Source organism: Parasteatoda tepidariorum, chromosome 1 (assembly GCF_982258835.1).
Source record: "Parasteatoda tepidariorum strain Cologne lab strain chromosome 1, Ptep-v5.0, whole genome shotgun sequence".
Taxonomy (NCBI): domain Eukaryota; kingdom Metazoa; phylum Arthropoda; class Arachnida; order Araneae; family Theridiidae; genus Parasteatoda; species Parasteatoda tepidariorum.
The window spans coordinates 40,589,657-40,607,111 of NC_141755.1; the positions used below are offsets into that span (position 1 = coordinate 40,589,657).

The 17,455-nt window shown below is 30.9% G+C and overlaps 1 protein-coding gene and 1 long non-coding RNA gene across 4 annotated transcripts in view; both read left to right on the forward strand.

Annotated features, from left to right (window-relative positions):
* LOC107438468 (uncharacterized) overlaps nt 1–17,455 on the forward strand; it is a 22,661-nt gene continuing 5,206 nt past the window's right edge. Inside the window, exons 1-3 of one of the 3 annotated variants that reach the window (XM_087162496.1) lie at nt 1–1,716; nt 4,046–4,223; nt 6,701–17,300. In XM_087162496.1, coding sequence (XP_087018622.1) covers nt 8,966–12,892 — 3,927 coding nt within the window. In that variant the 5' untranslated portion in view covers nt 1–1,716; nt 4,046–4,223; nt 6,701–8,965 and the 3' untranslated portion in view covers nt 12,893–17,300. The other 2 variants (XM_087162503.1, XM_087162504.1) reach the window with 2 other exon arrangements.
* The window catches only part of LOC107438467 (uncharacterized), a 22,115-nt gene continuing 17,746 nt past the window's right edge, over nt 13,087–17,455 (forward strand). Inside the window, exon 1 of the long non-coding RNA XR_015429895.1 lies at nt 13,087–13,374. This is a non-coding gene — a long non-coding RNA (uncharacterized LOC107438467). The remainder of the gene's footprint in view (nt 13,375–17,455) is intronic.

The window sequence follows — 17,455 nt, forward strand, 5'->3', positions numbered from 1 at the left end:
TTGAGTGAAATCGTTCGAATAGTTGTTGGTAATTCGAATTTTAAAAAGCCGTGTTTTTAAAATACAATTTCTCACTAACTATTTCGCCCAAATTTTGTATTTTGCCATGCAGATTTACATTCTTTAAAATTATGTAAAAATTATATACCTTACAATGCAAGCTTTTTTAGACTATTATTAAATAAAATCATAATTATTTATTAACAGTTATATTTAGCATGAAATTATCATTGCATAAATGAATTTTATAATCGTGCTAAGCGTTTAAGGGACGGATCATTTTTCAAACATTGTGGCTACACTCCTTATATTTGAAGTTAGAAATCGCAAATCCATTGGAAAAAAAGGTATGTTTATTCAAAGAAAGTACGTTTTAGTGTCCGATTTCGTTACTTAAAATATCGTCTGCACTAATTAATTAGCATATTTAAAATCACCTTCTTAGACCACTAAGATTAAATCCTAGAATGTGATGATTCGATATTTAGATCAAAAGTTATTCAAGGTGGTCCGTTTTTTATTTTGTGTACTGTACATTTCGACAATAATGAACTAAAAAAACTATATCAGAAAAGAATCGGCAGCTTGCAGATTTCAAATAAATCAGCGATACGAAAGTATCTGAGATCTGTTAAAAAAATCATCTGAATAATTTGATCAGATTTGAATAAATCCAAATAATTCAATCAACTCATGAGAAAATATTTTGGTAATCAAAAAATAAATTAAATTATTCTTCTAAATTGCCTTAAATAATCATTTAAATAAATATCAAACAAATTTTTACTTTCTTGTAAGCCGTTTGGAATACAGAATTATATTTCTAAAACAAAATCATGACGGATTAGGAAAATTTTATTTCATTTCCTGTATTGAGTAATTTTTCGTGACTTCAAATAGAAAATGAGGAATTCCAATTACTGAGTATGTGATGTGAGTTAACAAAGAGACACGTGAATCAACTAATAAAATATTACCACGCATCATTATCTTAACATAAATTTAGAGCTAACGTCTCAATGATTCGATTTCATCTTCGGCAATATTCCTTTTTCAACTATCTGATTGATATGAGAACCAATTTCATATTTGGATGAAATTAAGAAATATGAGCTATTTAAAAGGATAAGCAAACTTCTACAACGAAATATAATATTTAAAAAAAAAATTGGTACTTTTTGATTTGCCGGCACAAGGAAATTCAACTATTTTTCTTATTTTTTATTTAATTTTTTTAATTTAATTCATTTTCTATTTAATTTAATTTTTGGTGTTTAAAAAAGTAATAAATAAAAGTAGGTGGAGGTCTACATTTTTTGGTGACTTTACGTTTGTGCCCAGCAAACCGAAAAATACCGAACATTTGTATATAATATGCATTTAAAAATTTCAAGAATGAAATCTGCTCAATTTATTTTCTTCTTCGAAAGATAAATGAAAAACATCTCACTAAAAAAAACGCAATAACAGTAACCCTTCCATGTAAAAAAATATATCTCAGATATATATGTGCAATAAAACATTATGTAAAGGACAATTACAGATCAAAATCGTTGTCCTCTACCAAAATTAAATGCAACAAAAACATTTTTCCCTCTTTATTTGTTCAACTGTTGTGTATATTGAAAAGTACAATAAAAATATATTAATAAAACAGCTTAAAGTATATGCTGTTTGATTTTTCTTATCAGCGGAATCATTTCAATTCCTGAAGTAGTAAGTAATAATTCGAATGTTCCTTAATTATCAGTTTAAATTGCAAAAAACAAAAATAAACTTCCATAATTACTTTAGTTTAAAAGCAATTTATGATCGGCTGTAAATATCATTGTAGTATTTATTCTGGCGAGTCTGAATACAGCATATTTTTTCCGAAAGTAATGATCTTGTAAATAATATCTTAATGTTTTCTTGCTTGTATAATTGTTTGCTTCCTTTCTAAAATTAACTGAAATATATCGATGTTACCACTAAAGCTCGGAACCCGTTAATGTGCACACTTTATAGCTAATCTGCAAATTGACTGATTCGTTCCGTTAAAATGTAGAATTAATGTTTTTCAACGATTTATCTAGATAATGTACGCATTAGCGATTTCCGCATCGTTAAAGTTCAAAAATTCGTTTCACTCATTATTTAAATTAATTTGTTGATTTTTTTATTGTATTTATTGATTTAATTCTTTAGATACTGAGAAATAAATACATCACATAATGTTAATTTCATTTATTGTAATAATATTGTAAGCCATTTAATTCTTTGTGCCATTCGATTTGAGTGATTCTATCAGCTAGTGTAAAGATTGTTGAATTGTAATAACTTGACTTTTTTAGTTGTCGAAAAATATATCATTACGTTACGTTACATTAGATTACGTAAATTTGAGAGTACAGAAATATTCTAGTAGTTTCAGCAAAGATCTTATTTTCACTTGAACGAGTGTCCAGTAGGCAATGAGGTGTGTGTCCAGTAATGAGTGTCCAGTAAGTAGGTAATTATCATAATTACAGATTGCCTAGGTATTTTGATAGATGACACAAGTTTTTGATACTTTAATGGATTACCTGAGTTTATTTACATTTTAGCTAGATAATCTGTGGAATTAAGGATTTCTACACTTTAGTGGTAACATGGATATGTTTTAGGCTATTTGAAAGATCTATGAAATTGAAAAGTATTTATTGAAACTTTTTCTGCTTTAAGCTGATTAACTCAAACTGTTTTAGAATTAATTGTGGTTGTAAATATTCATTTTTATTTTGATTTTTAATGAAACTAGCTTAGTTAAAAAATACACATATTTCTAGCTTGTTATCAATAAAAGTAATTTTCATTAACTTTTGTTATTTACGATGATAAACTACCAGTTAAGATAAGTTTTCTTACCTGTGAGTCCGGCCCCCTCATCAATACACACCAATTCCGAAATATTATTAAGCAATCTTAAAAATTTCGCTTTGCAAAGAAAGCTTGCTCCACTCCTGTTGATCTTGTCTTCGCTAAGTTGATCTTGTTTGAAATGTGTCCTAATATTTGAGAACATTATTTGCAATGACTACATTAAAATAGAAATAATTTGTAAATGCTTTTATGATATTTAATATAAATTTAAATAAAAAGTTAGAAGTAAGCTTTACTTAATTGGACTCTATCCAAGGATATTCAATCAACAAACAATTTGTGCCAGGGATGTTAAAAACACAATGTACAATGGCTGTTTTTCTTAAATAAGGGCCGTTTCTAAATAAAAAACAAACGAAAGAAAACTTTCATGAAGCAATTTTATTTTTTGATTCCACATGCGTTTCTCTTTTTTTCAAAATCGTTGCTAAGTTTGCTTAATACTTAACATACCCTAAAACTAGATTTAGAATACTCTCTTCATAGTAACTTGCTGACTGTTTCAATAGCCAAGGGTTACACCTGTTTTTACGTTTTCGTCATCGTTGTACTGGTTGCTGTTAAAATGATGCTTGAAGCATTGGAAAAGATAGAAAGTAGTTAGCGCAAGGTCTGGGCTGTATGGAGAGGTGATCCAAAGCTTCCCAGCCTAAAGAGTCCAATAAATTTCGGGATTGAGCTGTGGAGAAAGTCAAAGTCATGGAGCAGCAAAATTTCCTGTCAGCTTGCCAATAGGAAGCTTCGTAAGCCTCGCAAATGTTCCGGTGAATATATGCAGCAGACAGGTTTTTTGAAGACTAAAAACGCATCACTGACGTACCTCATACGCTGAGGCAGCTTTGTTAACATTGAACATTTTAAAGACACTGAACTGACCGTACAGGTTCCCTACACAACTGTAACTGAGCACAGTTGTTTCCAAGGGATACCAAGACACGATGCAAACACTCGTTGCGACTCACAGCAAAACGACCCTTACTTAAAAAACAACCCTCGTAATCACTTTTAGGAGATAATATAATCTTGGTGTATTAGCTTAACCTCCATCAGTTGAGGTACCTTTTGATAGATGAAGGTTGACATGGTCGATAATTAATTCCCTTCATATTTATAGATTGTATAACTTTTATATTTCTTGGTTTAGAAAAAGATGTGGAAGCAAGTAATTCTGTTGTGTGTATTAATTACTGTGGTGAATGCAATTGCATGTGGAAACTACTGTGCAACCCATAAATGCCCAAAACTACAATGTAAAAAAGGACAAATAGTAATGAAAAGAGGTAGTTTCTGTGGATGCTGCAATACATGTTACACCGTGCTAAGTAGGTTTTTTCTTTTATTTAATAAAATAGACGTTATTCTAATTTTCCGTTTCTCAGAAGCTATTAGACCGACTTTATCTAAATTTTAGATATTGACTGGTAATATCATATCAAGGGACAGTTCCTATCCCTTTTCTACGCTCGCCAACTTCCGGAGTTGCTTTTGCTGTTCTTTTCATGTACCTTCGTTCACTCATAGGGTACTAATCTATCTAATATTTTAATCTAGTTTCCCATGAATAATGATACACTTCTTAAAACGTTCTGAAAACATATAGAATGAAATTCACATTTCATACACTACAATTTTAAGCCTTTATTCAGAGAAAAACTCACAAAATAAAAATCAAAGAAAAGAAAATGAAAAATGAAATGCATAATAATATCCTAAATAGACCTACATACAGCTAACTTTTTTAAGGCCGATTTCTACTGATTTTGTTGTTCTCCAGTTTTAATTCAACGCCTTCCTCTCCTGCGTAAATTAAGTTTCATAGAAAGTAAGTTTGGTAACATAAAGCAGTTTGGTAACATAAACAGTTTATATTAATTACTCGTTTCGCCCAACTTATATCTCGTTTTGTTTCATCTTTACATTGATAACACAATTAACCCCTTCCTTCTAACTCCCGTGAATATGGCGGGGTGAGGTTTCGCTCTCTATTTCTCGCTCCCGTGATATTGACGGGCTGGAGTGTTCAGTAGTAACGCGCCAATAAGAATAAAACTAATTAATTTCCTTTGCCCGGAAAACATTTTATTTCACATTTTACACACCAGATGGCAGTACCAGGATATTTTTAAGGTAATTGAAGATAGTTTGTTTATTTTAAACTAGATGTTAACACTAATCAAATACGTAATACAAACACAAAAGCCAAAAAAATAGGCACTTTTATGACCGTTTTCTTGAAAATTAACCGATCGTTAAGGGGTTAAAGCAATTTCATCAGATTCGTGACCACATACATTTATGAAATGCAAATCGTGTACTGTAAAAATTACTTTTTGCATAAAATCATTTTTGGGATAGTCTTATAAATTAAGATAAAAGTTTTTTGATGTGTGCAATTAGTTTTCAATATATGACAAAAACGGAAGAATGAGGGAAATAACATTAAGGTTCTAAATCTTTAAACCACCAGTCTCCAAAAAATTGGAATTATGTATCTTTAGGATCGGAAATATGAATCCATTAAAAAAACTATTTTTTCAGTTAAAATACATTTTTTGTATCTGGTTTCAGAGCTCCATAATAGTATTTCAGTTGATACTGTATTATTTTTTTAAAAATTGTTTCGTACTTCGCTATGTATTCAACACTATACAAAGCTCAATAAAAAATCGAGCACCTTAATAACTTCTGATCGAATGATCAAATTTTTACATGTTGAGATGTTATTTTAATGTAACAAGGAAAGGATCTTAATAGTACAAGCTAATCATATTTGGGTGATTTTTACGATACGGAAGCATTTACAAAAACGCACTTTCTCTAAATAAGCGTTCCTGTCTTACGGCAAATCTGTTGTTTTTTTTCTCTCAAATTATATGAGTACTGCGATCTACAAAATGTCTCAATAGAAAATAATCCAGAGCAACAATCACCTAAATATGAATTTCTTTCATCCGAATCATGCCACATTTTTAAAACTAAATGTAGAAAATTTTATGCTTTTTTTCGTATTGGATACATTTTAATGTTTATTACATATGTTACAATGAATGAGCAAAATTTGTGGTTATTGACTTATTGAATGTTAACATGTCTTATTGAATGTTGACATGTTGAATGTTGACATGGTGGTTATTGAATGTTGACAGTCACATAATCACTTCGGTGAATGTCCGAAATATACATTAGATCTAGTTAAGTGTCACTGTCCTGTATACATTTGCCCGGTATGCCCTACATGAATGTTTTTTTAAGAGCAAGTGCCATTGCCCAGTATGCAATTAACCGGTACTCAGAACACTGATGTTTCTTCTAATCTATCCTAAGCTCATATCAAAATATCGAATAAATATAATATTATCAACGAATAAGTTAATAGTAAGTAAATATACACTAGGTCCAGTTAAGGGCCACTGCCCGGTATGCCTTGCATCAATGTTTTTTAAGATCAAATGTGACTGACCAGTACGCATTTAACCGGTACACCGAACCTAGTCTATCCTCAGCAGATATTAAAATATCAAATAAATATAATAGTATCAACAAATAAATTAATATAAAATTGGATATAACAAATATTTCGGACATTCAAAGCGACTATGTGATTGTTGTCATTCACGAGTAAAAGTCGACATTCGCTTGATTTTAGTCATTCACTGTAACAAATACACTCTTTTCTATCTAAACATCAGTTGAAATATGCATTGCTTGATTCATTTAAAATAAATAAGATGAAATAAAGCTTTTACATTTATATGTTTGTAAATGTGTTAAGACATTCACATTTTTTTTCTAATTTTAGAAGAAGGACAGAGTTGCTCCACGTTGCATTTCAGAGGTGGTCCTCCCCCAACTTCTGGATGTGATAAAGGCTTAGAATGTGATCCAGAAACTAACAAGTGTGCCTAATGAAATCCTCCGTAAATATGTGAAGACCAAGGGAGTAGAACGGCCTATGTCTACTTGTTTTATTTTTTTATAAATGACGATTGGATTTCCATGTGTTACTTGTTGAGGATTATTAGCTTTTAAGAATCAATACTGAGAATATATGGTTATCCCCGAGATTTATTACGTAATGAAAATGAGTCGTATTGTAGAAAAACTCTTCCTTTACGTGCGCAAAATTCATTTTTCACAAATCAACTTTATGGACATAATCTTATCAAAATTCGTAAAAACTATTTTCAAGAAATTTTAATGCGTAGGTGGATCAAATATAAAGTAGACTTTTTAATAGCAGCAGATGATTTTTATTCTCATTGCTATGGTTATACTGAAACTTTATCAAGAGTCTAAATAATTGTCTGACAGTGTTTAGTTCTTTGTAAATCGTTTTTTAGTAACTTGAATCATGAGTGAGAATAACTTTCTTAGAGCAGTTACACAACGCATAATGATTAAATTTTTAACAAGATAAAGTATCAAATCGATTGAAATTTTGAGAAGATTACAGGCATAGCTAGGCAATAACTGGGAGATTTTGCACTTTTACGTTAGCTTTAGTTCGTAAGATTGACTGCAACTGTACATGCTTGCGTTTATTGTAGATGCTATACTTTGATAGCATCTACAATATCTTTGCTGTATCTTTGTGTTATGTTGGCGTGATTTACTCTACAAAGATAAAGGTACAAGCACGCTGCTTATAGCTGTTAAATGTTGTTATCTCTTTAAGCTTGCCTATGAACTATAAACATGGACATTGAATGTGATTTTAAAGAAATTGGTTGATTAAATTTAGAAATGAATCGTGTGATCTTACAGAAATTGATTCTTTCAATAAAAAAAATAATTTTATTGACTTTTGTTTAACTTTATGGTTGTCTAATTGCACCAATTCAATAAGAAACTAGATCTATTTTCTCTATTTCAAAATGTTAAATAGTATTTATTTCAGCTATGCAATTTAGTGAAAAAGGAGTTCAATAATCAATAAAACTTCAATTATATATTTTTTAAATATTATTAATAATAAAATTGATCTGGATTCTTTATAGCGGAATTCATCAAACTTCATAATCTACCAAATTTTTCTGCTCATGGAACCACAGTTGTGTGTAGAGTAAAGCATCCTGAATCGTATACCACAGCATTAAAGATACAGACTACGTCCGCTGTAATTGTTTGTTTTGATTTTGTGGTCGAAGTTAAAATGATATTCCACGACGTTAGCGTTTTAAACTTACGGATTTTTTTAAGATCTTTTATTTTCACTTGCGTAAGTTAGATATATTTTCACGGGTGCATGTGCAGTTCAAAAGAACTAACGCATGTGCAACCGAAGAGCGCATGCGCAATTACTTGGAATTTTAATAACGGGAAAGTACGGAAGCTAACGCAAATTTGCGAAATCTCCCTAATACTCTGACGAGGGTTCAAGTATGCAAATGGCACAAGTTATTTAAACAAGGCCATGAAGAAGTTAAAAACATGTCTCATGCTGACCCACAGAGTGCTCTTGCAACAATGCGACTCCCCATAAGGCCCCAGCAATAAAACAAAAGTTACACCGGGAAACAGTTAAACATCCTCCATATAGCCAGAACCTTGCACCATCAGACAACCATTTGTTTGAACCCATTAAAGAAGCCTTAGGGGGAGAAAGATTTTCATCCAATGAAAAGATTTTGTGCTCAATTCTTTACTGCACGGCATGTTACGAATTAATTCTTTTTGGCGGCGTCAATTCGTCGCCAATCAAATTATATTTTTTTTTTTGTCAGTTGTTCTCGATACACTCATGCCTGAAGGAGCATTTCTTGAAAGCTCCTATTTCTTATATTTTGTTGTTTTGTTTCAGTCTAATTATTACTTTTTTCATTGTTACGTTTGTTAATAAATATAAAAGCACATATTAATTGTTTTCTTACTGACCAGGGCATCAAATGGTAGAGATATACGCATATCCCGAAACTCGAAATAGATTTTCTATCATTTTTTGGACCTAGAAACCCGGGAATTTTGGATTTTAATTTGTGCTTCATTCTGGATTAATTATTTTCTTGAAATTTTAGAAAACTTGAACTTACAGGTACTGTACTTTTATTTATTTACTATCTCGAAAATGGAAACCATTGATAAACTTAAAGCAAAACGAAAGATTGCTAGAACTAATTGTACTAAGTTAATTACGAAAATTGACACATTTGAACAGAATCTCAATTTTGAAGATGAAATTCATCAGAAACAATTATCAGAATATTTACTAGATCTCGAAGAAAAACGAACTGAGCTAAAAAACCTTAATGAATCAATTGAGGAACTAATCACGGATAATGATGTTTTTGAAACAGAAATTAAAAATTCTATGGAATATGATGAAAACATAGGTGACTCCAAAATGAAAATTAAACTGTTGTTAACAAAGTTTAAAATAAAAGAATCAGTTGCCACTAATAATGTTAATGTTCCAAATGTTAATGTTTCGAATGTTAATGATAGTAAAAATATTCCGATTTCTATTAATTTGCCTAAACTTAACATTCCAACTTTTAATGGTGATTCAACTACATTTTTAGAATTTTTTAATAGTTTCAGTAGTGCTATAGATTCTAATGAATCATTAAGCAATGTTAATAAATTTATTTATTTAAAATCTTTTCTTTCTGGGGATGCTTATAAAACGGTAGCAGGTTTCGCTTTAACAGAAGAAAATTATAAATCGTGTTTGACCTTGCTAAAAGATAGATATGGAAAATCGGAACATTTAATTAATTGTTTTGTAAACAAACTCTTGGAAATCGAACCAGTTAAATCTTCTTCAAATATTCAGGGGCTTAGGCATTTGTATGATGAAAGTGATATCAGTATAAGAAATTTACAATCTATGGGTGTAGCATCAGATAATTTTGGTCATTTATTAATTCCGATTTTATTAAAACAATTGCCCCATAACTTAATAGTAGAATATCATCGTAAAAGAGATCATAATAAATCGGGCGATATTAGTGAATTAATGAAATTCATAAAATTTGAAATTGAATCTCGAGAAGCAGCTAATGCAGTTTCTGTGATTTCTATGAAAACTCACGAACCAGCTAGATTAAAAAACGAAACTAGATATCCTAAAAACAGAAATATTCCTACATCAGCCGCTTTAAATACAATTGTTAAAAATTCTTGCATTTTTTGTAATTCATACTCGCATACAGGGTTAAAATGCAAAACCTTTACTGATGAACAGAAACGTTTTAAATTAAAAAAGGAAGGACGCTGTTACAAATGTTTTTATAAAAACCATTTGCTAAATCAGTGTAAAGTTAAAATCAAACCTTGTGAAATATGTCAAAGTTTTCAACATAATTTATTGTTTTGCCCAAAGTTAAAAAGTAACAATTTATTACAAACTTCTCCCCCAGATAAAACCGAAACTATTCAAATTCAAGAGAATCAAGCGGTTATGTCTTCTGTTTTCAAACCTAATCAATCATTAAATAATACTACTTTATTGCAAACTGCTAAAGTTCATGTCGAAAATGGATTTAAAAAACTAATAGCTCGAATACTTTTTGATTCTGCTTCTCAAAAATCTTTTATTCGAAAAGATTTGGCTAAAGCATTAAACGCGAAAAGTTTAAGAAAAGAAAAACTTTTTGTTTACACATTTTCAAATCGAAATCCTTCGGAAAAGGAATACGAATGTGTTAATATCACATTACGCAGTAGGTTTCCCCCCTACTCAAGTATAAATATTGAAGCATTAATTACCGAGGAAATATGCGCTGCTCAATTATATTCAGAATTTGATCCCCAATTAATAGAAACTTTACTTTCTCAAGGATTTAAAATCGCTGATTCATGGGATGATAAGAAACCCATTCAAATATTGTTAGGTGCTGATTTCTTATATTCTACTTTAAAGGGTGAGTTATTGAAAATAGGCAATAAATTATTCCTTCAGCCGACGTTGTTTGGAGATTCTTTAGTAGGTCAGGTGCCAGATGGTCCTTTTAAGGGTGCGGCTTCTTGTTTTAACATTTGTTGCACTTTAGCAGATACAACTGTAAATGATTTGTCATGTTTATGGAATATTGAATCATTTCTCACTACTAAAGAGTTAGGAAATAAAATGAACTCGGATCATCTAATTAATTTTGAAAACAAGTTGCGGTTTGAAAATGGAAGATATGAGGCGCCGCTTTTATGGAAATCTGAGACAGCTCGTGAAAATTTATGCGATAATTTTGAGATCGCTGAAAAAAGATTTTGTTTTCTAGAAAGGAGATTTAACGCTGACGAATCTTTATTTGAAAGATATAATGAAGTTATGAAAGAACAATTAAAAGAAGGGATTATCGAAACTTGTAAATCTAATTGTTTTGTGGGCTATACAATGCCGCATAGGGATGTTTTTAAAGAAAATGCTTCCAGTACAAAAACAAGAATAGTTTATGATGCCAGTAGTAAACGCGGAAATAATTTAAGTCTTAACGAATGTCTTATATCCGGCGATAATTTATATGCTAATCTTGTAGATATAATTTTAAAATTTAGGGAACATAAAATCGGATTTTGCGGAGATATTGCTCGAGCTTTTTTACAAATACAAGTTTCGGAATTTGATAGAAATTATTTATGTTTTATCTATTATAAGAATTGCGATAAAACTCAACCCCCTACAATGTTTCATTTTAATAGACACTGTTTTGGAGTCACCTGTTCACCTTTTGTTTTGGCAGCAACTATCAAAACTCATATTAAAGCTTATAAAAATGCGCATCCTCTTGCATATGAAATGCTGAATAATTTCCTCTATGTTGATGACCTGTTTTATGGAAGTTCTTCTGTAGAAGAAGCCTTTCAGTTATCAACAGATGCTGTGTCTATTTTAAAGGATGCAAATATGACTATGAGAAAATTTGACACTAACTCGAAAGAACTTAAAAATTTGTGGAAAAACTCTAATTCCGAAATAGGAATTAATGAAGACCCTGATTCTCATTTAAAAGTTTTAGGACTTAAATGGAATAATGAAAGTGATATTCTCGAACTTGATTTAAGGTCGTTATTGTCAAATTTAAATGCAAATAAATGCACTAAACGGAATGTTCTTCATATTGCTGCCAAAATATTTGATCCATCTGGATTTATTTCCCCCATTTTGATTCGTGTTAAATGCATTTTACAAGAATTATGGCAACTTGGAATCGATTGGGACGATGAGTTTAGTGGTGAATTAAAGGACAAATGGATAATATGGTGCGATGAGATTAATGAACTTCAGAACTTGAATATTCCTCGATATTATTTTCCCGATTTAAATTTAGTAGACAAAGACGTGCAACTGCACGTGTTTTCCGATGCTTCACTGAAGTCTTTTGGAGCTGTAGCATACTTCAGGTACAAAACATCTAGAAGTACTTTTAGTACTAGTTTTGTAATTTCTAAGTCCAGAGTAGCACCCCTTAAGAAATTAACTCTACCCAGATTGGAGTTAATGGGAGCTATCATAGCCGCAAGAATGGTGAAACATCTCAAGGAACTATTTAAAAATCTTGATAAAATATCTTTGTGGTGTGACTCGACGATTGTGCTGCACTGGATTAAAGGCTCAGCGTCCAAATGGAAGCAATTTGTGTCCAATAGGGTCACAGAAATCCAAGTAATCACAGATCCTAGTGTTTGGAGACATTGCACAGGCAAGGATAACCCAGCAGATCTCTTAACCAGGGGGATTTCTTGCAAGGACCTGATTTCTTCAAGAAAATGGTTTCATGGCCCCGCATGGTTAAGTAACTCAGAAGACACATGGTCATGTAATCAAGAGTCTGAAATTGAAGCTGACATTGTAGAGTTGGAATCCGAATCCAGAACGAAAGTTTTGGTTTCCTCAACAATTGTTTCTGCCAAGTTAATAGATCCTGATAGATATAGCAGTTTAAGAAAACTATTAAGAGTAACTGCTTGGGTACTCCGTTTTCCGTCATTGGGGTGGACTTTGCTGGTCCTCTCTTTGTTAAAAACAATGAAAGTAAACAATACATCCTGTTGATTACATGTGCGGTGACAAGAAGTGTTCATCTTGAGCTAGTGGGAAATTTATCAACAGATACTTTTCTCCTAGCCTTTCGCCGTTTCATTGCTCGACGTGGTTTACCATCGATAGTGTTTTCTGATAATGCGCGTACCTTCAAACGTGCTGAATTGAAAATAAAATTGATGTGGTCAATTTTGAATGATACAAAGATGAAAGAATTTTGTGCCTATAATTGTATTAAATGGAAATACATCGTTGAGAGAGCTGCCTGGTGGGGCGGTTTTTACGAACGCATGGTTAGATCTGTAAAAGTTGCTCTTCGGAAAACCCTAGGTAAATCCTCCCTAACTATTGAACAATTGATAACTGTTCTTTTCGAAATTGAGGCAATGATAAATTCTCGCCCAATAACTTATGTTGGAAGTGATGCGGAAGAGCCAAATGCCTTAACACCGGCTCACTTTCTTTTAGGTAAAAGAATAACATCTTTACCCCCGGTAAGACTTCACCTTGATACAAACCTCTCTTCTAGGAAAAACCTAATTAGAGCTTACAATTATAGAGAAAAATTAATGAGAAATTTTTGGTCTCGTTGGAAGAATGAATATCTTCTAAATTTAAGATTGATTAATTCAAATTTAGTTAAGGGTAATATCCCTCCATTTAAGATTAACGATATTGTTTTGATTAAAGAAGATCATTTGCTTAGAAATTTTTGGAAATTAGGTAGAATAATTGAATTATTTCCTGGGAGAGATGGCAAGGTGAGGGCTTGCAAGGTAAAAACTGAATCTTCAGTTCTTAAACGCCCTGTACAATTATTGTACAATTTAGAAATTGCAAACTGAAGTTCAAATTTATTAATATTATTATTTAAAATAATTAATTGGCATATCATAATGTTATTGATGTTTAAAAAAAAATATGTAAATAAATATCTAGAATTGCATTTTAATTTTATAATATTTAGTTAATGCAAATGCTTTAACTAATAATTTCTTGATTTACTGTATTAAATGTTGTTCGTTAAACAATATTTTTTCTAGATAACTTTCATTGAATTTTACTGGTTATATTCCTGAACTGAATATGCAGTGAAATTTAGATTTTTGATTACTTTATTATTCTTATATATATTCTTATTCTCGTATTTGTATATGAAAAAGTGTTTTATAAGTGTTTAATTATCTTGAATGTTTAATATTGTTCTCCAGAATTATTGTATGAAAATTTATTTTACCAAAAAATTTTTTAGTTTTTTTTTATAATAGTTTTATGTTTTTAATTAGAGCATAAAATAAGATTTGTTTTGTTGTATTTTTGAATTTAGCTCTAAAATTTGAATGTTGATGTTACAAAACTTTTTGAATATTTGCAATTTGAAATATTGTAATTGAAAATTCTTTAATCAAACTTCTCTTTTTTTATGGTATATTGTATTTTTAACAATTTTGATGAACCCCCATGGTTCATGGGGGGGCTGTGTGTTACGAATTAATTCTTTTTGGCGGCGTCAATTCGTCGCCAATCAAATTATATTTTTTTTTTGTCAGTTGTTCTCGATACACTCATGCCTGAAGGAGCATTTCTTGAAAGCTCCTATTTCTTATATTTTGTTGTTTTGTTTCAGTCTAATTATTACTTTTTTCATTGTTACGTTTGTTAATAAATATAAAAGCACATATTAATTGTTTTCTTACTGACCAGGGCATCAAATGGTAGAGATATACGCATATCCCGAAACTCGAAATAGATTTTCTATCACGGCATACTTCTTTCCATGTCACCAGGATAAAAAAAACTTCAAAGACGTTGAAAAAAATTTATAGAAGTTTACGGAAATTATCTAGAAAAAGTATTTTGTATACGTTTAAAGTACTATTTTAATATTAAATTATTAAATTAGTTTCATTTATTTTTCTCCCTTCATGCCATTTAACTCCACTATTGACTTTAACATTTTAAGTTTATGGTTGCTTTATGTCATAAAATATATTCATGAGTATTTTCAATCTCCAGTGAAAAATAGAAGATTCCTATTACAAGTTTAATTATCCTAAGACCGCTGTGTTATTATATATTGTACTAAGGGACTACTGTGATTAAATATTTACTACGTTAACGAACCCACGTAAATGATTGCTTCGTAAGATTGTTTTTAGTAAATCAGTTATTTTTTAAGATTAGCAAAGATCATTTTGTAACTACAATGCATTAATATTATAAGTCTAGGTAAGCAAATTCTGTTAATATGTTAATTGTAATGAAATAAAGTATTACTAGTATGGAAAAAATAATTAGAACCTTGGGATACAAAATATGACACCATAGGAAGAAATAAAATATAATTACTTTGAATAGAACTATACTTTAAACACTTATACAATTAAAAAATAAATAAATAAGGTTAGTTATGCTTATTCGTGTCAACAAGTTAATAACCGAAATGTAAAAGTATTCTGCGTGCGTTCGACAGGAAATATATATATATATATATTTCTAGATAGATAGACAAATATTTAAAGGAAAGGAAATACAAGTTAGCTGTGCATATTTTCTCTAAGTACTGTAATCTAAAACTAAGTCCTACAATCTGCAAACAATTCGAAAAATGTATCATTTTCTTACGCAATAATTTAAAATAACTATAAAAAATTATTAAATTTAATTAATTGAACATTTTGTAAAAGGTATATTGTGACCGCTTACAACTAGCATGGGAAGAAATCCCAAATATAGAACTATACGGGTTTTTAACCATTTACAACTAGCATGGTTTCAAAACCTTAAAAGAGTAATTTAACTAGACATTTGAGCTATACTTTTCATTAGGTGATGGACATTTCAGTTAGATTGTGGTTGAGTTGCGTTTTATCAAATGAGCGTGGCTTACTTAGTTTATCTGATTATTTAACGTTTCGTAAGAGATTGGAAATACTTGACATTTAGTGTTGTTTATGGTGCTGCCCTCCCTGCGTGAATGAAAATATCGTATTAATATAGTTTAGGGTCAAGAATTGGGAAGTGCAGGATGCTCAAAATTCTTCGTGTGCTAAAATGATTGGAGGAAATATTGTGGTGTCAGCGCAGGGACTCAAACCCCCATTCTGTTGGTCACGAGGTTGACTTGTTCGCTCACTCGACTATAACATGCACCCAGCTGCAAGGAACAGAGAGGCTTCATTAATTGATGCAATAAAATTCTGGCTATTTAAACGTAATAGGAGAAAGCAGTTAAACTGTTTTTCTCACAGCTAACAATTTGAATACCATCGTATTAATGGATATTTGACTGTTTTGTTTGAATATGGTAAAATAACAATTAAATAAATTATTTAACCATTTTCCCCGAGAAATTTCTTATAGTGTAGCAATCATACATGCCGAAAATAAATAAATACTTAGTTATTAATGTGTTTTAATAACAGTTTTTAAAATATGGTCGATTTCACAGACATATATATGGTCATTTCAGGCAAGCATGTAGTCTTTTTCATAGACATACTGGATAAGCTATATTGGAGTTTGCAAATCTGAATTAATATTCGTAATTAGTGACCCTTTGGCAACGCGTTGGACTCACGTTCGTGGTAACAGGAGTTCGAATCTAAACGGCGGAAGACTCCCCATGTAGTAAATGGTGACTGGTGCACGTTAAACCTGTCGGGACTCAAAATCCTCCATGTTCCTATAACAGATTCTTCCTCCAGGGTTGCTGAATTGGAGATTGATCGCTCTCTGGTTCAGATCAAAATTATGCTCTTTGGATGAAGGAAAGGATATTAATGGGTCCGCCCTATAAACGGGCGTGATGCATGGGTGTGGTAGAAGTCGAATTTGGTCATAGATGGCGCCATTGGTAAATAAGAACAATCACACACCTTGCCTAAATAGCCTACGACAACGAGAAAAAACCCTAGGAATTTTATAAAATGCTGTTTATCAAAATACATAGACTTAAGCCAGACTTTTCTATAATTCAGACTACTGTGTGATAACTACGGCGTCGCTCGCGAACTTTGATTGCAATGATTTACAGTTTCGCCAGCTGGTGGTGTTAAGAAATTGCCACTTGCGATGCTGGTTCTAATCAATATAACTCAGTGCTTGCAAAATATTAAAAAAGGGTTATGGAATTATTCCAAATGGACACGTAGAATCCTTTCACAACGTGAATTGACAGAATGATTATAACTAAATCAAAAAATTCCTTTTCAAAATTCGTTGTATCATTCAAATAAATTATATTATCATAATTAATATGCTTCTCACATTCAACTTGTTTGTTTAATCAGCTTATCCAGACTTTTGAAATTCCCAAACTATTCATATAAAGGTGTTGCAAACTTTCTAAAAATGCTTTCTTACTCGTTTCATCTACGAGAAGACACTACCTATTGAAACCATAACTAGTATTCAAAGAGTGAGTAAGAATGTTCTCATTTTAATAGTAACTGTGAAATAAGTTTGTTATAAAAACTATAGGCTTGATGAGTTTTTGGTCTTTTAATTAACATCCATAGTTTTATATGTATTGAAAATTAGATTATTAGAAAATTATTATTAGAAATTAGAAAG